This window comes from Malus sylvestris, chromosome 6 (genome assembly GCF_916048215.2).
Source record: "Malus sylvestris chromosome 6, drMalSylv7.2, whole genome shotgun sequence".
In the NCBI taxonomy this organism is placed as follows: domain Eukaryota; kingdom Viridiplantae; phylum Streptophyta; class Magnoliopsida; order Rosales; family Rosaceae; genus Malus; species Malus sylvestris.
The window spans coordinates 13,070,960-13,097,248 of record NC_062265.1 but is presented as its reverse complement, the minus strand read 5'-3'; the positions used below and the strand labels follow the sequence as shown (position 1 = coordinate 13,097,248).

General features: G+C 37.7%; 1 protein-coding gene across 1 annotated transcript in view; it reads left to right on the top strand.

Moving 5' to 3' along the window:
* Positions 1-26,289, top strand: part of LOC126625456 (uncharacterized) — a gene marked incomplete at its 5' end in the record, with an annotated part of 106,106 nt that overhangs the window by 62,060 nt on the left and 17,757 nt on the right. Inside the window, one exon of the mRNA XM_050294548.1 lies at positions 6,191-6,899. Within this exon, the coding sequence (XP_050150505.1) occupies positions 6,191-6,899 (709 nt within the window). The remainder of the gene's footprint in view (positions 1-6,190; positions 6,900-26,289) is intronic.

The following is a 26,289-nucleotide window of genomic DNA, read 5'->3' as shown; positions in this document are numbered from 1 at the left end:
ATTTTAGGAGACCTAGACCTATCCCTAATCCTTGCCGCACATGGGATCCTCTCCTTTCCTATTTTCTGATTTTAATTCACATTCCCCTTTTGTTTCTTCCATCCTTGCTGCACCCTACCTCATCTCCTTACCTATTTTCTGACCCAAAATTACATTCCCCTTTGTTCTAAAGCCTTGCCACACAAGGGGAGAGGTTCTTACCTATTTTGTGACCCAAAACACATTCCTAAAATCTGCCCTAAAATCTTTGCCGAATTTCCCTTCTTTTTCTCTTTAATTCCTGCACTTACCTTCCCTTTTTCCTTCAAATTTCTGACCTCTATTCACTTTCCTTTTCTCTGCCACAATTATTTACCTCTTTTCCTTCAAATCTGCCATATATTTTCCTCTCCTAAATTCATTAATTTCTGTTAGGTTTTGTTGGGGATTTGGAAAGCTAAATCCTTCCCTAAAACTACTTCAAATTCGTAGCCCTTCCTTGCCCTATAAATAAAGACCCTTGCAGCAGCTTTTGGGGATTCCACCCTTCACCATAACTAACCTATATCCATCCACCACCACAAATCACCACAAAAACCATCACCCATCCTTTGTGCCGCAGAAAAGAAGAAGGAAGGAGACCCTTGGACGTGCTTGCCATTCAAGACATTGGATTGTTGGAGCGTTTCTAGGTGTTTTCATTCTTTGTTTTCAATATCTAAATTTATGTATCTTTGTTTTGCAAGTATGAGGAACTAAACCCCTCTTGGCTAGGGGGAATTTCGAAACCATGATTATATTTGCAATATGAATTGATTACCTTCAGTTGTGATTTCATAAGTTGTGAATTCAATTTGTTTAACTGCTTGATTGATAACGTATTCGTGTATGTTGATTAAGGAGGCCTACTTAGTTTGCATGCATTGATAGGAGCATATTTATGCGCCTTAGTTAGCTAGTTCTTATGCATTTCCGTTATGTTTTCTTCGTTAAAGTAGTCTTTTGAGCTACTTTCATGTGTTTTCAGGCTTAAAGGGCATATGACATAAAAGGATGCAAATTGGAGCCTTTTGGAGCAAAATGGAGCTTAGATTGGAAAGTACATGCTTGGAGCACAAGGAATGGACGAGTTGAAGGTCAAAGGAGCTTAAGAAATGAAGAAATGAAAGTGAAGAACAAAGAATTCAGAATTAGAAACCAAAGTTTCTAAAGTTGGAAGTTTCTATTCTTGCAGGTTTCCATTTGTGAGAGTTTCTATTCTTGGCTTTGGGCTTCTAGATGACCCATCCTTACCTTCTTGGACAATGCCGCACCATAGGCCCAATCCCTTTCAGATTTGGACCCTTTGCCGCACCTAAACCCTAGCCCATTGCCTAATCTGATCTCCCTAACCTTTGCCGCACCTAGGGCTTTAGAATACTTGATTTCCTTGCCTTGCAAGGCATTCTAGAAGCCTTAACCCTAGCCCACTAAACCAGCCGAACCCTAGGCCTTTTCCCATACAAAATCTGATTGTTTTAACCTATTTTCTGTTGGATTTGGGTTTCTAGAAACCTTAATCTGATTGCTAGGGTTTTAAGTGCCTATATATATTCATTCTAACCCTTTGGCCGAACTACCACTCCCCATCTAATTCATTCACGCCAAAAACCCCAGTTACATCCTTGCCGCAGCCTTTCACCCTAAAACTTCCATATTTCTGATTTCTACACCACAGCCGTGCCTTCCCACCACCATCACCACCTTGCGCAGCCACCAAAGGAGGAGAAAGAAGGAGTGCCGTGCAGTCCAAAGGAGGAAGACACCTTGCACATGCAATCTGCCATTAGTGGAGTGTTTGGAGTTCTTTCTTTCTTTGTTTCTGTTTTCATGTTTAATTTAAATTGTTGTTCAATTATGTTAGACATGTGGAACTAATTTCTTTATAGTTAGAGGCGAATTTGAAGCCATGGACATATGTTTTATATGATTTGATTTCTTCCAATTATGATTTCAGAAATTGTGAATGTGATTTACTTATCTATTTGATTGATAACTTGTTTATGTATGTGGGTTGAGGGTCGACACTTAATTTGCATGCCTAAACTTGATGCTAGGATATAAGGGAATTTCACCTAATCGTTATTAACTTGTATTCATAAGTAGTGAAAGTCACTAGTCACGATTGTGTTAAGTAAATCCTAGGCAAGAGTAACATGCGTATCCCATAGTTATGAATGCCTCGTCAATGCTTATGATTTCCATTAAACTTAATGATCTTTGATATGTGTCTCTATCATGCGTATTCCATAGTTAGGGTCCTTGATAAGAATAATTTGGTTGTAATGCGTATTCCATTCAATTCAATGAATCTAGGGAAATCTGAGAATTAATTGGTGCAATCTATTTAATTTGGGGCATTGTCATTCATGGTTTGTTGAAAGAGTAATTGGAGATTGAGTTGTATGCATATGTTCATGTGTGGATAAGGAACCCTCTAACTAGCTTCTCACCATTCTATTTAATCACAATCTGTTTTGCTTTACATTTGTTTTTAAAAGTTTGAGTTTTAAAGTTTTAATTTCGTCAAAATCATTCCCCCATTTATTTTAAAGTGTTAGATTAGTTAGAAATCCATTTAGTTGTGTTTTTAAGTGTTTTGAGTCAAGTCATAGTCCAAATTCGTCCAAACTAGTGTTAGGTACTCAAAACTGCCCAGGAAGTGGTTTTAAGGCAGTTTTGAGCCTTTTAGTTGCTGTTTTGAGTTTTTAGTTTGTTTAGGTGTTTTAAACCCTAGTTTTGCATTAATTGAGTCTAGTTTAGTGTTCTACATTATATTTTTATGTTCTTGAGTCAGTTTTACATTGATTAGCATCCCTAGTTAATCCCCGGTTAGAACGATCCCTATTTGCTCATATACTACAATTGTCATCCATAGGGTTTAATTTGTGTGTCAAGTTAATTTTCACATCAAATTTTGGCGCCGTTGCCGGGGATTAGTAAAATTGCTAATCCCTTGTGTTATTGCCGTGTGTTTTAGTATAAATTACTTAGTTTCTTATTTTGTTTTGTTTTCTTGGTTTAGGTACTAATGCATGACGCGAAGCTCTCAAACTGTGCATGCACACATAATGGATTTCAACGACGATTTTGAACGTGATTGGAGAAGAAAGACGAGGCATCCCAAACCTAGTGAACCTAGTTCAAGTTCAGAGGCCGAATCTGAGTTTGAAGAAGAGGAAGAAGAAGTTATGGCCGCGGACAATCGGACCATTAAAGAGCTTTCGGCCTCGGGGTTGACCAATGCCGCACCATTATGCATTCAATACCCCGCGGCTGCCCAAGGCAAGACCGACGAATTTGAGTTGAAGTCAAGCTTGTTGCACCACATTCCGAAATACCATGGGCTTTCCATGGAAGATCCCAACAAGCATCTCAAGGAGTTCGAGGTTGTTTGTTCGAGGATGACACCCATCAATGTTGACGGGAGTATTCTGATGATGAAGGCTTTTCCATTCTCACTTTTGGAAAAGGCGAAAGATTGGCTTTACGAGTTAGCACCCGGAACGGTTACATCTTGGGATAGTATGAAAAGAGCGTTCTTGGAGAAGTTTTTCCCAACTTCAAGAGTCATTCTCTTGAGGAAACGGATTAGTGGCATCCAACAAAACCCAGGTGAATCGTTTCCTTCTTATTATGAACGTTTTAAATCACTTGTTGCTTCTTGTCCACAGCATCAAATGAAGGAGGAGCTACTCATTCAATACTTCTACGAAGGACTCCTTCCCATGGAACGCCAAATGCTTGATGCCTCGGCGGGAGGAGCGTTGGTGGATAAGACTCCGGGGGCTGCAAAAGTTCTAATTGCCAACCGAGCACATAATGCACAACAATACGAAGGTGTTGGACAAAGGGACCCCCCACGGCCACAAGTGAATGAGGTAAGTTCTATGCCCGAGATTCAATCCCAATTAGCTAACCTTACTTCTATTGTTTCTCAGTTGGCCGAGGGAATGAAGATTCATGGACCAAGTGTGTGTGGCGTGTGCATGATGCAAGGACATGCCAATGATCAATGCCCTCAATTGATTGAGAATGGGGGTTGGGAAGCTGCCAATGCCGTGGGTTTTGGGAACCAAAATCAACCACGCCATGATCCATACTCTAATTCCTACAATCCGGGGTGGAGGGACCATCCGAATTTCAAATGGCGGGATCCTCAACAACCCCAACAACAAGGAGGATTTAGGCAGCAACCACCGGGCTTTTATACAAAGCCATTCGTCCCCAATCAAAACCAAGTGCAAACCGCCCCACCAACCTCAGGTACGTCTTTGGATAATGATCAAGTTGTTAAGTTACTTACTACTTTGACGCAGGAAGTACAAACTCAAAATAAGGAGAGACAAATCCAAGACAAACGGGTGGACAACTTGGAGAAGCAGATGGGTCAAATTGCAGAGTTTATGGGGCAAATTAGAGAAAAAGGCAGATTGCCTAGTTCAACCGTTGTGAACCCGAAGGGAGGATTTCAAAACCGCTAAGGCCATCATGTTGAGAAGTGGTAAACAGGTTGGAGCGGACTCAAATACATCCAAATCAAGTCAAGACGAGGAGGACAAGTTGATGCAAGAGGAGGCACAAAGAGCAAAACCCACGGCCAAGGATGACCAATCCTTGCCGCCACCCTCTAACCCTCCTAAATCGTCCTCAACCACCAAGGTAAGTCCAAATTCGACTTTTTCTAGTTCTATTCCACTGAATGTGCCTTTTCCTGGCAGGTTTAGGCAATCAAAGAAGGAAGAAGCCGAGAAGGACATTCTAGAGACCTTTCGGAAAGTTCAAGTCAATATCCCGCTCCTTGATGCGATTAAGCAAGTCCCGAGGTATGCTAAGTTCTTAAAAGAACTTTGTACAACAAGGAGAAGGATTTCGAACAAAGAGGTGGTCCAGGTAAGTGAAAACGTCTATGCTGTGTTACAAAGGAAATTACCCCCTAAATGCAAAGATCCGGGTAGTTTTACAATTCCGTTCGTTATTGGTAATACTAAGTTTGAACAATGCATGTTAGACTTAGGGGCTTCGATTAATGTCATGCCATACTCGATTTATGCATCTATGAACTTAGGTGAGCTTAAAAATGATGGTGTGATAATTCAATTAGCCGATCATTCTAATGCATACCCAAAGGGTGTTTTGGAAGATGTTTTGGTGCAGGTTGGTAATTTGATTTTTCCAGCGGACTTTTACGTGCTTGACATGGAGGATTCACCCCATTCTACTCCATTGCCGATTCTATTAGGGAGGCCCTTCATGAAAACAGCCCGCACCAAGATAGATGTGTTTAAAGGAACTTTAACGATGGAATTTGATGGGGAAGTCATTGATTTTAATCTTTCTGAAAGTATTAAATTTCCTAAGGACGATCATTCTTGTTTTTCTATTGATATAATTGATGATTTGGCGCAGGATTTTCTCGATTGTTTGGAGAGGGATACACTTGAAACGACAATTGCACAAGGAATTGGGCACAAAAATTGTGTTGCCGTGCCTAGAAGTGAGGATGAGGCCGAGATAGTGGCTGCCCTTGAGTCACTCCCTCAACACCATGGTAAGCCTTCTAACCCAATTTCAATTCCAGTTTCCACTAATAAGATGTTACCCTCAGTGATTCAGGCACCCGTACTTGAGCTTAAACCGTTACCCGATCATTTAAAGTACGTTTTTCTGGGAGACAACGAGACATTGCCCGTCATTGTCTCTTCATCACTCACGGCCATAGAGGAGGAGAAGTTGATCCGAGTGTTGAAAGAGCACAAGACGGCCATTGGGTGGACTTTGGCCGATATTAGGGGAATTAGCCCAACTACGTGCATGCATCGCATACTTCTAGAGGAGGGGGCTAAACCAACTCGAGAGGCTCAGCGCCGTCTCAACCCTCCAATGATGGAAGTTGTGAAAAAGGAAATTATCAAACTTCTTGATTGTGGAGTGATTTATCCGATCTCTGATAGTCGTTGGGTGTCACCGGTGCAATGTGTTCCAAAGAAGTCCGGAGTGACCGTGGTGAAGAATGCCGAGAATGAGCTTGTGCCAACCCGTATCCATACAGGTTGGCGAGTGTGCATTGATTATAGGAAGCTCAACGCCACCACAAGGAAGGACCACTTCCCTTTGCCGTTCATTGATCAAATGCTTGAAAGGTTAGCCGGTCATTCTTTTTATTGTTTCCTTGATGGTTATTCTGGATATAATCAGATTGTCATAGCGCCGGATGACCAAGAAAAGACAACTTTCACATGCCCCTTTGGTACTTTTGCTTACCGTCGCATGCCTTTTGGTTTATGCAATGCTCCGGCCACATTTCAAAGGTGTATGGTAAGTATCTTTTCAGATTTTGTGGAAAAGATTATTGAGGTATTTATGGATGATTTCAGTGTGTTTGGTGATTCATTTGATGGATGTTTGGAAAATCTCACAATAATTTTGAAACGATGTGTAGAAACTAACCTAGTTCTTAATTGGGAAAAATGTCACTTTATGGTTAGACAAGGCATAGTTCTAGGGCATATTGTTTCAGAAAGAGGAATTGAAGTGGATAAATCGAAAATAGATCTTGTACGCTACTTACCCTCTCCTACTTCGGTTCGAGAGGTTCGTTCGTTTCTTGGTCATGCAGGATTTTATAGGCGATTTATCAAGGACTTCTCCAAGATCTCAAACCCTCTTTGCCGACTCCTCCAGAAAGATGTGGCATTTGACTTCAACGAGGAGTGTGAGAAGGCGTTCAATCACCTCAAGGAAATGCTAACTTCGGCCCCTATCATAGTTCCACCGGATTGGAGCCTACCTTTTGAGCTTATGTGCGACGCTTCCGATTATGCATTAGGAGCTGTTTTGGGGCAAAGGAAGGACAAGAGGCCGCATGCTATCTATTATGCCTCTCGGACTTTAAATGATGCACAATTGAATTATTCCACCACTGAAAAAGAACTTCTAGCTGTTGTATTTACTTTAGATAAATTCCGTTCTTATTTGCTTGGTACTAAAGTTATTATTTATACTGACCATGCAGCATTGAAGTATTTGTTCACCAAGAAGGAGGCCAAACCACGACTCATTCGTTGGATGCTTCTTCTCCAAGAGTTCGATATCGAAATCCGGGACAAGAAGGGAAGTGAAAACGTGGTGGCTGATCACTTGAGCCGTATGGTACATGAGGAGGATGCCGTACCTATCATGGAGACATTCCCAGATGAACAACTGATGTCCGTCAAGGTAAGTGAACCGTGGTATGCTGATTTGGTGAATTATTTGGTGTCTAAACATGTTCCTAGTGAATTACTTAAACACCAAGGTGATAAATTGAAGAAAGAGGCACGGTTTTATGTGTGGGATGACCCGTATTTATGGAAATATTGCCCTGACCAAGTTATACGTAGGTGTGTGCACGATTCTGAGTTTAATGCTATTCTAACATTTTGTCACACTTATGCTTGTGGGGGACACTTTGGCACTAATAGAACAGCACTTAAGGTATTAGAATGTGGTTTCTATTGGCCTACCATCTTTAGGGATGCTAGAACATTTTGCATGTCTTGTGATAGATGCCAAAGAACGGGCAATATAGGTCCTAAACAACAAATGCCGCAAACCCCCATTTTTAGTATTGAAATATTTGATGTTTGGGGTATTGATTTTATGGGTCCCTTTCCTTCGTCACATGGGTTTCTTTATATATTGCTTGCTGTGGATTATGTGTCGAAATGGGTGGAAGCAAAAGCCACCCGAACTAATGATTCTCGAGTGGTTGCAGATTTTGTGAAAACTAACATTTTTGCAAGGTTCGGAATGCCACGAGTGCTAATCAGTGATGGCGGTTCCCATTTTTGTAATCGAACCATCGAGGCGTTGCTCAAGAAATACAATGTCACGCATAAGGTGGCCACACCTTATCATCCTCAAACGAGCGGGCAAGCCGAGGTTTCGAATAGGGAAATCAAGCAGATTCTTGAGAAGACCGTGGGGCCTACAAGGAAGGATTGGAGTTTGCGCTTAAACGATGCATTGTGGGCGTACCGCACTGCCTACAAAACCCCCATTGGGATGTCACCTTTTCGGCTCATCTATGGGAAGCCATGCCATCTTCCCGTCGAGTTAGAGCATCGTGCACATTGGGCCGTCAAAACGTTTAATATGGACCTTGATGCCGCAGGCTTACATAGGAAGCTCCAATTGTGTGAGCTTGAGGAAATCCGACATGAGGCATATGAGAATGCCCGGATCTACAAGGAGAAAACGAAGGCATTCCATGACAAGATGATTCGTGCCAAGACGTTCTATATTGGGCAGAAAGTGTTGTTGTTCAATTCTCGCCTTCGGTTGTTTCCGGGTAAGTTGCGTTCTAAATGGGTTGGTCCTTTTATTGTCACTAATGTTTTCCCTCATGGTGCAGTGCAAATCAAGAGTTCAAGGACGCAGCAAGAATTCAAGGTGAACGGGCATCGATTGAAGCCCTATTACGAGCTGTTTGAGGAGCATGTCGTGGAGTGATGCGAAATAGATAAGCACACAAATTAAACCCTCTTTTTGTCAAATTGTAGTAAAGATGTAAGTAGGGATCGTTCTAGACCGGGGATTAGGAGGGATTGCTAAACACTTGAAAACTGACTTAAAAACATAAAAACAAAGTTTAAAACACTAAACTAGACTCAAAGAATGCAAAACTAAAGTTTAAAACACTTAAACAAACCTAAAACTCAAAACAGCAACCTAATGACTCAAAACTGCCTAAAAACCACTTTCTGGCAGTTTTGAGAACCTAACAAGAACTTGGACGAATTTGAGTGAAAACTTGAATCAAAACACTTAGACTCACGGGTAGTATACTTACCATCAAGCTTAGGTGAGGACTCAAGGGCAGCCACAACTTCAATTATTTCCTCATTAGGGTGCACGGCATGGCCTAGTCCATGTATGCCGTGGGTTACACTAGAATCTGCCCCCTTGGTTGTAATTTCCATGCCTCCTGTAATGACTTTTTCAAGCGCATCGTCATTCAAATCGTCGAGATATCCCTGCGCCAAAGAGTCAATTATATCAATAGAGAAACATGAATGGTCCTCACTAGGGTATTTAATGGAATCAGAAAGATTAAAATTAACAACTTCCCCATCGAATTCCATGGACAAAGTTCCACTATACACGTCAATCTTTGTCCGGGCCGTCTTCATGAATGGCCTTCCAAGTAGAATGGGCAGCGAAGGAGCATGGTCCGATTCATCCATTTCAAGGAGCATGAATGGCCTTCCAAGTAGAACGGCGCAAAAAATTTGATGTGAAAATTAACTAGCACTCAAATTAAACCCTCTTTTTGTCAAATTGTAGCAAAGATGTAAGTAGGGATCGTTCTAAACCGGGGATTAGGAGGGATTGCTAAACACTTGGAAACTGACTTAAAAACTCAAAAACAAAGTTTAAAACACTAAACTAGACTCAAAGAATGCAAAAGTAAAGGTTAAAACACTTAAACAAACCTAAAACTCAAAACAGCAACTAGAAGGCTCAAAACTGCCTAAAAACCACTTTCTGGGCAGTTTTGAGCACCTACACTAATTTGGACGAAATTCGATGAAAACTTGAATCAAAATACTTAGAAACACAAATCAAAACACTTTCTAACTAATCTAAGACTTCAAATTAAAGGGGGATTTGTTTTGGACGAAAATTTAACACAAAACAGAAACTTGAAACTAAACAGATTGTAAAAACGATTTTGGTGAAATAGATGGATAAAAGGCTAGTTAGGAGGTTCTTCTCCACACATGTCACACTTGCAAACAAAACGATTTTCAGTTGTTCTTCCGATAAATTATGAATACTCAACGCCCCAAGTTAACCGTGAATTGCACTAATTAACCCTCAGTTTTTCCACGATTTATTAAGTTGGATGATTGCATACGACAACCCAAAACATTCCCTACAAGTTCCCTACATGAATTGCATAATAGAGATACAAGCAAGAATCATTACGTTCTATGAAAAACATAAGCATTGACGAAGCATTTGTTACTATGAATTGCATGAAACTTATGCTCAGAATTTATTCAACGCGATCGTTTTCAAGCGATCTTCACTACTTGTGATTATAAGATTGTAACTATTAGGTGAAACTCCCTCATAATCTAGCATCATATTCATGCATGAAAACTAAGCGTGCACTCTCAATCAACATACACAAATAAGTTATCAATCAAATAGATGAACGAATTGAATCCATAACTCATGAAATAACAACTGAATGTAATCGAATCAAATTGCAAGCATGTACATGGTTTCGAATCACCCCCCAACTAAGGGGGTTTAGTTCCTCATACTCACAACACAAAGTTTATTGAATTGAAACATCGAAGACATAAGAAAGATTACACCTAAAATGCCAAAGAAGTCCACTTTGAAATCTGCACAGAAAGCTCCTCTTTCTTCTTCTCCTTGCTGCGGCAGTGAGGGTTTAGGGGCTGTTGGATGTGATTTCGGTTTAGGGATGGATTTGGGATGATATGGTGGTTCGGCAAAGGGTAAGGGAGGTGTATGGTGGTGCGGCAAAGGGTGGTAGTTGCTGGAATGGATGAATGGCTGCGGCAAGGAAGGATTTTGGGTGATGGTGGCTGCGGCAAGGTGGGGAAAGGGATATATCTCCTGATTTTGTGTAGAGGGTGGTATATATAGGCACTTAGAAACCCTAATGAAATCAGATTTTTAACAATGGGCTAGGGTTAGGTGCGGCACTTAAGTGGACTAGGGTTTAGGGTTTGTAAAATAGGGCTTCTAGGTGGAAAGGTGCGGCTTGGGTTTAGGAGGAATGGACTAGGGTTTAACATGGCAGATTTTAGATGATTAGGCCCTAGGGTTCGGCATGGGTTGAAGGTCCACAAGGAAATTTGGGTTTAGGTCATCTAAAAGCCCAACGCCAAGAATAGAAACTCTCGAAAATGGAAACCTCCAAGAATAGAAACTTCCAACTTTTAGAAACTTTGGTTGCCAATTCCGATTTAGGAAAGATCGACCCAAAATGGAAACTTTTAGGCTTAGCTTTCCTACTTCAAGTACGAAACCTCAAATCTTCAACTCTTCAATTCCATCCCAACCTTGCGTTCCAAGCATGTCCTTTTCCATTCAAACTCACTTTTTGCTCCAAAAGCTCCAAATTGCATCATTTCATGTAATACGTCCGCTAAACCTGAAAACACAAGAAAGTAGCTTAAAAGACTACTTTAACAAAGAAAACATAACAAAAATGCATAAGAACTAGCTAACTAAGGCGCATAAATATGCTCCTATCACTAGGGTATTTAATGGAATCAGAAAGATTAAAATTAACAACTTCCCCATCGAATTCCATGGACAAAGTTCCACTATACACGTCAATCTTTGTCCGGGCCGTCTTCATGAATGGCCTTCCAAGTAGAATGGGCAGCGAAGGAGCATGGTCCGATTCATCCATTTCAAGGACATAGAAATCCGCCGGGAAAACTAAATGATTAACCTGCATAAGAACATCTTCCAAAACTCCCTTTGGATAGGCGTTAGATCTATCGGCCAATTGTATTATTACCCCATCATTTTTCAACGCTCCTAAGTTCATAGATGCATAAATGGAATATGGCATAACATTTATAGAAGCACCTAAATCAAGCATGGCAGATTCAAATCTAGTGTTCCCAATGACACAAGAAATGCTAAAGCTACCTGGATCTTTGCATTTGGGAGGTACTTTGCGTTGCAAGATGGCGGACACATTCTCACCTACCTTTACCACTTCCTTAGTCGACATCCTCTTCCTAGTGGTACACAACTCTTTCAAGAACTTAGCATACCTTGGAACTTGCTTGATTGCATCTAACAAAGGTATGTTAACTTGAACTTTCCGAAAGGTTTCAAGGATATCCTTTTCTGCCTCTTCTTTCTTCGTTTGCATAAACCTACTAGGAAAAGGCACAATTGAAGGGAAAACATTAGTATGAACCGAATTTGACACATTCTTACCTTTGTGGGACAAATTGGGCAGATTTGGGGCCTTAGGGACTTGCGGCAAAGGTGGAACCACCTTTGCCGTGGGCAACCTAGATTCCTCCTCTTCCATTTGCAAAATTTCATCCTCGTTATGACCTGTTTTTGATGTAGGACCTGCCCCAACTTCCTTACCACTTCTTAGGGTGATTGCTTTTGCACTTTCGAAACCTCCCTTCGGATTTGGAATGGTGGAACTAGGAAGTTGTCCGGGATCTCGAAACTTACCTACAAACTCGGCAATCTGCCCAATTTGTTTCTCAAGTTGATCCACCCTTTTATCTTGGTTTTGCATAGCCTTAGCTTGATCTTCCTGCCCATTAGACAACTTAGTTAGTATCTTAAGAAGTGCATCATTGTCAAGAGACGTACCTGAGGCACTTGGGCCGGATTGGGCTTGATTTTGGGGTGGGCCGTAGGTTTTGGGAAAGAATCCCGGGGGTTGTTGCCTAAAGCCTCCTTGGTTTTGAGGTTGTTGGGGATCCCTCCACTTGAAATTTGGGTGGTCTCGCCACCCCGGATTATACGTGTTGGAGTATGGATCATGTCTTGACTGATTTTGGCTTTGAAACCCAATGGCATTCGCACTCTCCCATCCGCCATTCTCGATGAGTTGAGGACATTTTTCGGAGACATGTCCTTGGATAGAACATACGCCACATACCACAGGTCCTTGCATCTTCATTCCCTCGGCCATCTGTGAAACAATAGAAGTAAGATTAGCCAATTGTGAATGAAGATCGGAAGTCGCACTTACCTCATGTACTTGGTGCCGTGAGGGTCCTCTTTGGCCTACACCCTCGTACTGTTGAGCGTTCAACGCTCTATTAGCAATCAAGACCTTGGCAGCCATGGGTGTTTTATCCACCAATGCTCCTGTTGGAAATGTGCCCTAAAGCCAATCATGTGATGATACTTTACGGACATTTCACATGTTAAACTAATCTAGTTTTACATATAAAGGGCATACATTATTGTTTGAGCCGTCTCATATAAATGTTATATGCTTAAACGATAAAGTCCAAGGAATATGTGATTGGGAGAATGTAATCTAATGAAGTTAGATTCATGAGACCATTCTTTCGTAGACACATCCTAAACGTTCCTGATCATAGGATTGTCAATTGGGCGTTGACAGTCCGTTAAGATCAGTACGTACTATGTCTTCTCTCAGGGAGAGTGATTAGTCTCGAGTCATTGGTGTGTGTGACATCAAGACAAGTACGTAGGTGCTCAATAGAGAATGAGTTCACTGAACGTGATCAACGAAGAGTTCTTATATTCCATGTCACATGAGAACTCATGGTTGGGATAATGCAAAGTAGTCCTTTGACCTGAGGCATCACAGTTGTCTTGTGGTTAAGTCCTTGATCTTTGATTATGTCAAAGTCACCCTCTCGGGGTGTCCACGGCATCGTTGGGGTTAAGCCACTTAGCTATGGAGACAAGTGAATGCGCAACAAGGGATCTCTAACCTTCAAACAGTTGAGGGAGAATACTCTATGATATGATTTGGAATCTCTGGCCAGAGTATGAATGAGATTAGGGAATGCGTTCCAAATCACATTCAAGGAAATCATATAAGCACACGAATCACATTGGATAGTAGACATGAATAAATAAACTATCATACCAAACAATGTGGTCAAGAGTATTAGATTAGAGAAGGACCGTATTGCATTTGTAATCCCAAACTGAATAGGTTCTCTATCCTCTTCTGATTAGCTTGGGTAACCATGATATGCTGCTAGGTGTCACTCATGGTTTGTGGAAGCCCTAAACGTGTGTAATCACTAAAGGGAGAATTGAAAATAGTTTCAATTCACAATCGATGTAAAATGGTTTTAATCGCCCACTACCTCGCTAAAAGGAACCTAATGGATCGCACACCATAAAAGGTGGAGATTGAAGATTAAACGAAAATGAGTAAGAATGATTAAATGGTTTAATCATTTATTTATGGCAAGGATTAATTAATATGTTAATTAATCAAACGAATAAGTTCGTTAAAGACTTCGGGATAGTTTTGGACCTTAAGGCCCAATGGGCTTCGAACGTCAAGCCCATTAACTTAAGTTGTATGACAATTTAATGAATGAAGATTCATTAAAGCCCAAAAGCCCAAAATTCCCTAAATGGCCGGCCATAGTGTGATGAATTAGGGTTTTGGTTATTTAGGTCACTTAAAGAAGTGACTATATAAATGACTTTATAACTAAATATTCATTAAGATTATTAAGGGTTTATTTTGGGGGAAAATTGGTGAGAATTGTCTCTCCATTTTCTCTCTAAAGAAGCTAACACCTTGGAGGGTACATCTAGCAATCCTACTACTCCAAGGTCACTCATTTCTTCTACAATCAAACCTTGGTGAAGAGACTTAGAGGTTCCCTATTTTGGGAACTTGGAGAAACCTATTCTTCCATCCAAATCCATGGATCTAAGAAGCAAGGAATGAAGGCCCCTATCTCTTTGGGTGATTAGCCTTTGCTTATGCAAAGAGGAATATACAAAGGTATTAATTTCAACTCACTTTGTTTTGAGTTGATTATTGGTTCACCAATCTACTAGGCTTTGAATTTCATGGGTAATGTTTTGTTTTTGAATGCATACAAGCATGATTCCGCCTTTAATTTGTTAATTGCATGCTATAGATGTTATTCAAATGAACATGTTTTTCTAAATAATCCCTTCAAGTGGTATCAGAGCCTAGGTCTAGTAGTTGGTGAATCCTTTTGGGTTTTGTAGTTCATAAGTTTGTGATTTAAAAGTTGTAATTGTTACAAGCTTTATTCTTGCTTCTTTGAAAGTAAATTTTGTTGGAAAATTTGCTATCTCAAATGTTGTAGATGTTGTTCATATGAGCATGAATATTGGAGCTAAAATTTGGTGCCATGCTTTTGGGAAAATTCGGCCAAATCCAAAGGGTGGAATTTTGGGTTCTTGTTTGACTTGTTAAAAGTGTTTTAATGTGTTCTTTGGAATCCCTAAGTACCCTAGTTTGGTTAGATGTTATTTCCCTTAAGTAAGAATGGTTTTGGAATGTTTTTGGGTAAAAAAAAGTTCATGGAAAAATTTGGGTTTTTCATGGATGTTCTTCATTGTTCTTGATGTTCTTGCCAAGAACAAAAAGGTTTGGTGTTTTGATTCAAAGTTTTGATTTATTTCATAAAGTTTATGATATATGTTTTTCAAATGATTTATCATGTATTTAAAGTGTTAAATATTTGTATAAATGATGATGGAAACATCAATCATCAAAACATATATTATTTTTATGAAAGTATTTAAAGTGTTAAATATTTGTATAAATGATGAAAGAAATATCAATCATCAAAACATATATTATTTTTATGAAAGGTGAAAGCACTACTTGATTGTTTTTGACAAAACTAATAAATCAAAACATCCACCACTCCTTTTTATCCCTAAAAACCGGCCACCCTAATAAAATAGGGTATTTTTGGGGCTTTTATGCAATTACATAAAGTTTTGATACTTTTGTGTATTTGTACTTTGACCCAAAAGTTTACGTTTTGACGTTAAGGCCTAAAAACGCTAAAGGACAAATTGTTTTGCTCCTTTAATGAAGTTTTGAATTTATTTAAATTTTGGGTTCTAGTTGTATTTACATGAAGTAGTGACTTTTGTGTTTTTACAAAGTGACCCCAAAAGTTTATGTTTTCGCAATATGGCCCAAAAAGTTGTGGTTATTGCATGATGGCCCAAATAGGATGAGAACAAAATTGTTTTGTCTCTTTAAATGAGAATTGGATTTTCATTTTGTTTAGCTCCACTTAAATCAATTTTATGGATACAAAAACCAAATGAAAATGTTGCATTCAATTAATTAGTTAAAGCGTTAATTAATTAAAGGATGATTATGAACCTAAGCCTAATATAATTGAGCTATGTGAAAGGCGTTTCAAATTTGTTTGAACCATGGGAATGTGTAGATTAGATTTTGGTTGTAATTTGATTTGATCAAATGTTGTAAAAGGGCATAAGTCCTTCTTTACTTTAAGGTAATTTGTTTTATGCAAATGTTGTAATGAGCATAAGCTCATCCTTTACTTTGAAGTATTTCTTTCTTGCTTTATATGATATGCATGAAAATGAAGTAATTGGGTCCAACGCCCCTAAGACAACACGCCTTAATGTGATTAAACGCGTAACTAAAATCAATCTCCATCCCTAGACCGAGATTCAACACAAGGCTCGTGTTGAATCTAAACAAAGGTTCATAGTCATCCTAAGGCCCTAAGGCAACTATATAGTCCATCAAATGAATGCAAACCTTATGTTAGTAGTAACATATACTCTTGCTTTAAAAACCGTTTTAAAAGCATAGTGGGAGTATTATGTACAACTAAAACAATCATATGGACCAATAGTTGTAATAGGACCAAAATTGTTTTAATAGAGATTAAAATGTATGTTTATATGTGATGAGACCAAAAACCCTCAACCAAACCAATATTAAGTTGATAAGCGGAGAGTGCTTAGAACACTCTTTCGTGGCCTTCCACCGTGGTGGGATCCAATCGTTTATGACTTGTACACCGGCTTCACCCTATCATGGGGGAGTACAAAGTGCATGCTTATACTCAGGAGGAATCCATACACATATGATGAGGTGAGTGTAGGCAACGAGGATGGCCAATATCATATCATTGTGAGGCTATTCTTGAACCCCTTCATGAACCAAGCATGGTGGGAAGAACTTAACTAAGTGCAATGGAACCAATATCATATCATTGTGAGGTTACATTCTCTAGAGGCCAAATAAGATGGGTACTTGCATGAGTTGCAAATGAGTAAGCGTACTCTCTCATTATTATTGTTGCTAGCCATATATCGTATCATCGTGAGGTGGGCTTGGTAATAGTGAGCCTCCCATAACCTACTAGGAGTTTCATCCAAAACTCTCGAATTCCTATGAGGGATATGGAATTTGCCAAAAATAGTGGGTGGTGCTATTTGATTTAAAGACCCAAATCAAATGGCTTAAAATCAATCAATTTATATTCGTTATGTATTTGATTACCAATATATTTGCAAACGCTATCCAACACTTGACAAATAAAAGCCGAACGTTTAGTTTACGGACTTGGTACTACAAAACCATAGATTGTCTTTAATGGCTTGTAAAAGTACCAAAGTAGTCTCATCCTCACAATCTTCCTATTGATAATGTATCATTAGAAGAATATGTTAGAAAAGGTCTATCATAAAGAGGACAACACTTTTAATGTCATAATTCTTCAATTACAAATTGTTGTATGAAGATATAAGAGTTGCTTTGAACAACCCTTAGTCAATACAAACACTTAGTGCTTATTTCTTTGTTAATTGAACAAAGAACTTGAGAAGTAAGCACAAGGGCATGGACACTTTATGTGCCATGATTCTTCACTTACAAATTGTTGTATGAAGAAATGAGAGTTGCCTTGTACAACTCTTGAAAGTTTGTAATTATGTTTAGAACATAATGGTTGGTTGACAAAAATAGTCCATTAACATGGACTTATGATGATTTTGAATCATTGAGTGTTGAAATGTTAAACCACTTAACGAGACGGAAACTAGGCAAGGACTTCACCTTTGTTTCCCTATCCTAATGGTTCACTAAGTTTATGGTAAACTATGTAGTGAACAATAACCACATACTCTCCAAATTGTTTGATGTGTATAACACAATTGAAAAAGGTTTCAAGAGAGATAGTGGGAGTTTAGGGACCATGACTAATGTAGTCAAAGGTGAAAGTCAAATAAAGAAGATAAATAACTCCAAGGGAACAAACTTTCTTTATGAAAGGATGGACATTGGAAGGGGTATTTGCAAGAAATGTCTTGCAAGTGTCAAGAACACACCTTTCGAAGGTGTTGTAAAATGTTCTTGAATAGTTCAAAACAGTTGGTTCTTCTACTTGAATGTATGATTCCATATTAGTAACTATGTTTTACAAATCGTTGTAAAAGTGTGACTAATAAGAAGTAGAAGATATATGAGAGAAGAAAAGGTGCTTCACATACGGAACGTGAATAAGATATAGATCTCTGCGAAAGCAGATAGTACTTACTTCCTCATATGAACTACCAAAGAAATTGGATTATAGTAATCTAATTGATTGTCTCTATAGTAGAGATGATATGGTAGTGTTAACTATTTAGAATATAATGATGCTTAAAACCCAAAAGGTTGCAAGGTAGTGACTAATCCCAACTAAATTGTGATACCTCTAAAACATAAGTTACGAGTTGGTGAAACAAGGATGTTTTGGATCGTTAGATCCGGATCCAATACCTTCTTGTTAAAATTGTATAGAGGCGAAATGTTCGAATCTTTATTCTTTTGGAAAGAAGAAAGAATCACAAAGTTGTTGAGGTTAATTCACTTAGATGTTAGTGGCACTTGTCCACAACATAATACTACTCATGTTATATGACATTCACCGAAGATCACTCTCGGTTGGACTATAGTTTATTTTGAATAAACACAAGTCCGAATACTTTGCAAAAGGTTTCAAAGAATTCAAGAAATGTAAATAGATGAGTAAGATATCTAAAGTATTTACCTCCTTAGATTTGATCCAAGGAAAGGTAACACTTTAGATGAGTTTCCTTGAAAGATATCAAGGAAAATAGCATCATAAGATAATGTATTTCTCCATTAGGAGAAGAACGAACTCAAATAAGATTTAGTTCGTTAGATGTTATCTATTACCCATATATAGGATATATACTTCTAAAACAATATGATTGTCAATTAGAAGATCTTCCAATATTTTCATGACTCCATAAGATGTAGTTGGAAAAGAAAGACAAATCTTAAGCATGTTAAAGATTTGGGGTTGTGTGCTAATAAGCAATATTTGTTTGATAACAATCTTGTAGGATATCCTTAAAATAACTTTTGGATATCGCTTCTATAAACCAACTAACAAATGTTGTTTTGTTGGGTAGTTCATTGTAATTCTACAATGTGATTTGCCTAAAAGCAAATGAACGAGAGATAGAACTCAAAGAATGGGTTCTTTGAGAGACAAGATAGTAATCAACAAATATAACAACCTAGTTCCTATACCACAAGCTCCAAGGTAGTCGATAAGAATGAAAATCCTTATGACTACATTGAGTGCATATACGATATATACTCAAGGAAATGGTAAAGTACCATTTGACTCGAAATAATGAAACCTTCATAGCTAATTGGTAGCTTAAGGTAACTACAATCAAAGAGAATGGTTGACTTTGAAGAAACCATCTTTGAGATAGGCTTGGTTTCAATTAATTCGAAGATTGCTAGCTACAACTAAAATGGTGATTCAATGTTTTGACATAATATGGGTTTCCGAAACCATTATTAAGATAGTCTTGATAATATATGTCCAAAAATATAAATCACAAGACATGTAAGTTGTAGAGATCCATCCATCATGGATCTTAGCAAGTTAGTGGGAGCTATTTGCATTTTATGAGGAAAAAGGATCAAATCGTTTGATTTCTCATCAAGATGTAAATGAATCTTTTGTTTACGAGTTTTACAAAAGATTAGTGGGAGTTAATCATGTTCCTAAAATTTAAGTATATATGATATATTAATTTTAGAAATGAAAAGAATACTTCTTCGTTAAAGTTATGACTTTAATACATTATATGAAGATAGAATGTATATGGGAGATATAGTCTATATACATGGGATGGAAATCTATAATGATATATTTCATGATATAATTGGATTATATCAATCCCTAATAATAGACAATGGATGCTAGGAAGTTTCTCATATGACGATAAACTTCAATAAGAAGGACGATTCTAGTGAGACTAGCAAGTTGCCCTTCTCAAAGGGAACGTACCCTTTGACTCCCATAGAAATAATGCGTAAATTGAATCCTTTATGCATAAGCAGAAAGGTGATTTATGTATTTCATATTGTATGAAAAACATTGATATGAGTTGTACCTAGAACGGTACAAGACGATATCAGTGCAAGCCCAGGATCAGAACCGTGGCAACTGTCAAGTGAGTCCTTAAGTATTTAAGAAAAACTTAAGGATAGATTCCTCAAAGAATGAGGAAGAATTAGAGTAACGTAATGGAAGCGTAAATGTATTAGATTATGAATCTGATCCATCATTAGATGTTTCTTCATTATGAATGAAGAGATAAACAAATATCTCTTTATTATGACTAAAGAGATATTTGGATGGAAACATTAAAGTAATGACTTTAGTGTGTTCCATTATGAATGCAAGATATATTGCCATATAGAAGTTTACAACAATGTTGTTTGGATGGGAAAGTTCATTTATGAACTCTCTATTCGATTCCAACCAGAAAGTGTATGACACTAATGGGGCGATAGCTCAAGCCTGGGAATCAAGGTCTCATCAAGATCCGAACACAAATGAGAGACTGAACCACATGATTGAGAATCATGTATAATGGTGACGTCGTTATTCTCAAGGTTGCTTCTGTGGATAACACACATAGATATCCACTGCCTAGGCCTACTATTCAGCTATTTATGAAATGACTACAGAAGAGGTATCATCAAGATGACCAAGCTGATTGGCTCTAGTGCAAGTGGGAGATTGTTGGAAATGTGCCCTAAAGCCAATCATGTGATGATACTTTACGGACATTTCACATGTTAAACTAATCTAGTTTTACATATAAAGGGCATACATTATTGTTTGAGCCGTCTCATATAAATGTTATATGCTTAAACGATAAAGTCCAAGGAATATGTGATTGGGAGAATGTAATCTAATGAAGTTAGATTCATGAGACCATTCTTTCGTAGACACATCCTAAACGTTCCTGATCATAGGATTGTCAATTGGGCGTTGACAGTCCGTTAAGATCAGTACGTACTATGTCTTCTCTCAGGGAGAGTGATTAGTCTCGAGTCATTGGTGTGTGTGACATCAAGACAAGTACGTAGGTGCTCAATAGAGAATGAGTTCACTGAACGTGATCAACGAAGAGTTCTTATATTCCATGTCACATGAGAACTCATGGTTGGGATAATGCAAAGTAGTCCTTTGACCTGAGGCATCACAGTTGTCTTGTGGTTAAGTCCTTGATCTTTGATTATGTCAAAGTCACCCTCTCGGGGTGTCCACGGCATCGTTGGGGTTAAGCCACTTAGCTATGGAGACAAGTGAATGCGCAACAAGGGATCTCTAACCTTCAAACAGTTGAGGGAGAATACTCTATGATATGATTTGGAATCTCTGGCCAGAGTATGAATGAGATTAGGGAATGCGTTCCAAATCACATTCAAGGAAATCATATAAGCACACGAATCACATTGGATAGTAGACATGAATAAATAAACTATCATACCAAACAATGTGGTCAAGAGTATTAGATTAGAGAAGGACCGTATTGCATTTGTAATCCCAAACTGAATAGGTTCTCTATCCTCTTCTGATTAGCTTGGGTAACCATGATATGCTGCTAGGTGTCACTCATGGTTTGTGGAAGCCCTAAACGTGTGTAATCACTAAAGGGAGAATTGAAAATAGTTTCAATTCACAATCGATGTAAAATGGTTTTAATCGCCCACTACCTCGCTAAAAGGAACCTAATGGATCGCACACCATAAAAGGTGGAGATTGAAGATTAAACGAAAATGAGTAAGAATGATTAAATGGTTTAATCATTTATTTATGGCAAGGATTAATTAATATGTTAATTAATCAAACGAATAAGTTCGTTAAAGACTTCGGGATAGTTTTGGACCTTAAGGCCCAATGGGCTTCGAACGTCAAGCCCATTAACTTAAGTTGTATGACAATTTAATGAATGAAGATTCATTAAAGCCCAAAAGCCCAAAATTCCCTAAATGGCCGGCCATAGTGTGATGAATTAGGGTTTTGGTTATTTAGGTCACTTAAAGAAGTGACTATATAAATGACTTTATAACTAAATATTCATTAAGATTATTAAGGGTTTATTTTGGGGGAAAATTGGTGAGAATTGTCTCTCCATTTTCTCTCTAAAGAAGCTAACACCTTGGAGGGTACATCTAGCAATCCTACTACTCCAAGGTCACTCATTTCTTCTACAATCAAACCTTGGTGAAGAGACTTAGAGGTTCCCTATTTTGGGAACTTGGAGAAACCTATTCTTCCATCCAAATCCATGGATCTAAGAAGCAAGGAATGAAGGCCCCTATCTCTTTGGGTGATTAGCCTTTGCTTATGCAAAGAGGAATCTACAAAGGTATTAATTTCAACTCACTTTGTTTTGAGTTGATTATTGGTTCACCAATCTACTAGGCTTTGAATTTCATGGGTAATGTTTTGTTTTTGAATGCATACAAGCATGATTCCGCCTTTAATTTGTTAATTGCATGCTATAGATGTTATTCAAATGAACATGTTTTTCTAAATAATCCCTTCAAGTGGTATCAGAGCCTAGGTCTAGTAGTTGGTGAATCCTTTTGGGTTTTGTAGTTCATAAGTTTGTGATTTAAAAGTTGTAATTGTTACAAGCTTTATTCTTGCTTCTTTGAAAGTAAATTTTGTTGGAAAATTTGCTATCTCAAATGTTGTAGATGTTGTTCATATGAGCATGAATATTGGAGCTAAAATTTGGTGCCATGCTTTTGGGAAAATTCGGCCAAATCCAAAGGGTGGAATTTTGGGTTCTTGTTTGACTTGTTAAAAGTGTTTTAATGTGTTCTTTGGAATCCCTAAGTACCCTAGTTTGGTTAGATGTTATTTCCCTTAAGTAAGAATGGTTTTGGAATGTTTTTGGGTAAAAAAAAGTTCATGGAAAAATTTGGGTTTTTCATGGATGTTCTTCATTGTTCTTGATGTTCTTGCCAAGAACAAAAAGGTTTGGTGTTTTGATTCAAAGTTTTGATTTATTTCATAAAGTTTATGATATATGTTTTTCAAATGATTTATCATGTATTTAAAGTGTTAAATATTTGTATAAATGATGATGGAAACATCAATCATCAAAACATATATTATTTTTATGAAAGTATTTAAAGTGTTAAATATTTGTATAAATGATGAAAGAAATATCAATCATCAAAACATATATTATTTTTATGAAAGGTGAAAGCACTACTTGATTGTTTTTGACAAAACTAATAAATCAAAACATCCACCACTCCTTTTTATCCCTAAAAACCGGCCACCCTAATAAAATAGGGTATTTTTGGGGCTTTTATGCAATTACATAAAGTTTTGATACTTTTGTGTATTTGTACTTTGACCCAAAAGTTTACGTTTTGACGTTAAGGCCTAAAAACGCTAAAGGACAAATTGTTTTGCTCCTTTAATGAAGTTTTGAATTTATTTAAATTTTGGGTTCTAGTTGTATTTACATGAAGTAGTGACTTTTGTGTTTTTACAAAGTGACCCCAAAAGTTTATGTTTTCGCAATATGGCCCAAAAAGTTGTGGTTATTGCATGATGGCCCAAATAGGATGAGAACAAAATTGTTTTGTCTCTTTAAATGAGAATTGGATTTTCATTTTGTTTAGCTCCACTTAAATCAATTTTATGGATACAAAAACCAAATGAAAATGTTGCATTCAATTAATTAGTTAAAGCGTTAATTAATTAAAGGATGATTATGAACCTAAGCCTAATATAATTGAGCTATGTGAAAGGCGTTTCAAATTTGTTTGAACCATGGGAATGTGTAGATTAGATTTTGGTTGTAATTTGATTTGATCAAATGTTGTAAAAGGGCATAAGTCCTTCTTTACTTTAAGGTAATTTGTTTTATGCAAATGTTGTAATGAGCATAAGCTCATCCTTTACTTTGAAGTATTTCTTTCTTGCTTTATATGATATGCATGAAAATGAAGTAATTGGGTCCAACGCCCCTAAGACAACACGCCTTAATGTGATTAAACGCGTAACTAAAATCAATCTCCATCCCTAGACCGAGATTCAACACAAGGCTCGTGTTGAATCTAAACAAAGGTTCATAGTCATCCTAAGGCCCTAAGGCAACTATATAGTCCATCAAATGAATGCAAACCTTATGTTAGTAGTAACATATACTCTTGCTTTAAAAACCGTTTTAAAAGCATAGTGGGAGTATTATGTACAACTAAAACAATCATATGGACCAATAGTTGTAATAGGACCAAAATTGTTTTAATAGAGATTAAAATGTATGTTTATATGTGATGAGACCAAAAACCCTCAACCAAACCAATATTAAGTTGATAAGCGGAGAGTGCTTAGAACACTCTTTCGTGGCCTTCCACCGTGGTGGGATCCAATCGTTTATGACTTGTACACCGGCTTCACCCTATCATGGGGGAGTACAAAGTGCATGCTTATACTCAGGAGGAATCCATACACATATGATGAGGTGAGTGTAGGCAACGAGGATGGCCAATATCATATCATTGTGAGGCTATTCTTGAACCCCTTCATGAACCAAGCATGGTGGGAAGAACTTAACTAAGTGCAATGGAACCAATATCATATCATTGTGAGGTTACATTCTCTAGAGGCCAAATAAGATGGGTACTTGCATGAGTTGCAAATGAGTAAGCGTACTCTCTCATTATTATTGTTGCTAGCCATATATCGTATCATCGTGAGGTGGGCTTGGTAATAGTGAGCCTCCCATAACCTACTAGGAGTTTCATCCAAAACTCTCGAATTCCTATGAGGGATATGGAATTTGCCAAAAATAGTGGGTGGTGCTATTTGATTTAAAGACCCAAATCAAATGGCTTAAAATCAATCAATTTATATTCGTTATGTATTTGATTACCAATATATTTGCAAACGCTATCCAACACTTGACAAATAAAAGCCGAACGTTTAGTTTACGGACTTGGTACTACAAAACCATAGATTGTCTTTAATGGCTTGTAAAAGTACCAAAGTAGTCTCATCCTCACAATCTTCCTATTGATAATGTATCATTAGAAGAATATGTTAGAAAAGGTCTATCATAAAGAGGACAACACTTTTAATGTCATAATTCTTCAATTACAAATTGTTGTATGAAGATATAAGAGTTGCTTTGAACAACCCTTAGTCAATACAAACACTTAGTGCTTATTTCTTTGTTAATTGAACAAAGAACTTGAGAAGTAAGCACAAGGGCATGGACACTTTATGTGCCATGATTCTTCACTTACAAATTGTTGTATGAAGAAATGAGAGTTGCCTTGTACAACTCTTGAAAGTTTGTAATTATGTTTAGAACATAATGGTTGGTTGACAAAAATAGTCCATTAACATGGACTTATGATGATTTTGAATCATTGAGTGTTGAAATGTTAAACCACTTAACGAGACGGAAACTAGGCAAGGACTTCACCTTTGTTTCCCTATCCTAATGGTTCACTAAGTTTATGGTAAACTATGTAGTGAACAATAACCACATACTCTCCAAATTGTTTGATGTGTATAACACAATTGAAAAAGGTTTCAAGAGAGATAGTGGGAGTTTAGGGACCATGACTAATGTAGTCAAAGGTGAAAGTCAAATAAAGAAGATAAATAACTCCAAGGGAACAAACTTTCTTTATGAAAGGATGGACATTGGAAGGGGTATTTGCAAGAAATGTCTTGCAAGTGTCAAGAACACACCTTTCGAAGGTGTTGTAAAATGTTCTTGAATAGTTCAAAACAGTTGGTTCTTCTACTTGAATGTATGATTCCATATTAGTAACTATGTTTTACAAATCGTTGTAAAAGTGTGACTAATAAGAAGTAGAAGATATATGAGAGAAGAAAAGGTGCTTCACATACGGAACGTGAATAAGATATAGATCTCTGCGAAAGCAGATAGTACTTACTTCCTCATATGAACTACCAAAGAAATTGGATTATAGTAATCTAATTGATTGTCTCTATAGTAGAGATGATATGGTAGTGTTAACTATTTAGAATATAATGATGCTTAAAACCCAAAAGGTTGCAAGGTAGTGACTAATCCCAACTAAATTGTGATACCTCTAAAACATAAGTTACGAGTTGGTGAAACAAGGATGTTTTGGATCGTTAGATCCGGATCCAATACCTTCTTGTTAAAATTGTATAGAGGCGAAATGTTCGAATCTTTATTCTTTTGGAAAGAAGAAAGAATCACAAAGTTGTTGAGGTTAATTCACTTAGATGTTAGTGGCACTTGTCCACAACATAATACTACTCATGTTATATGACATTCACCGAAGATCACTCTCGGTTGGACTATAGTTTATTTTGAATAAACACAAGTCCGAATACTTTGCAAAAGGTTTCAAAGAATTCA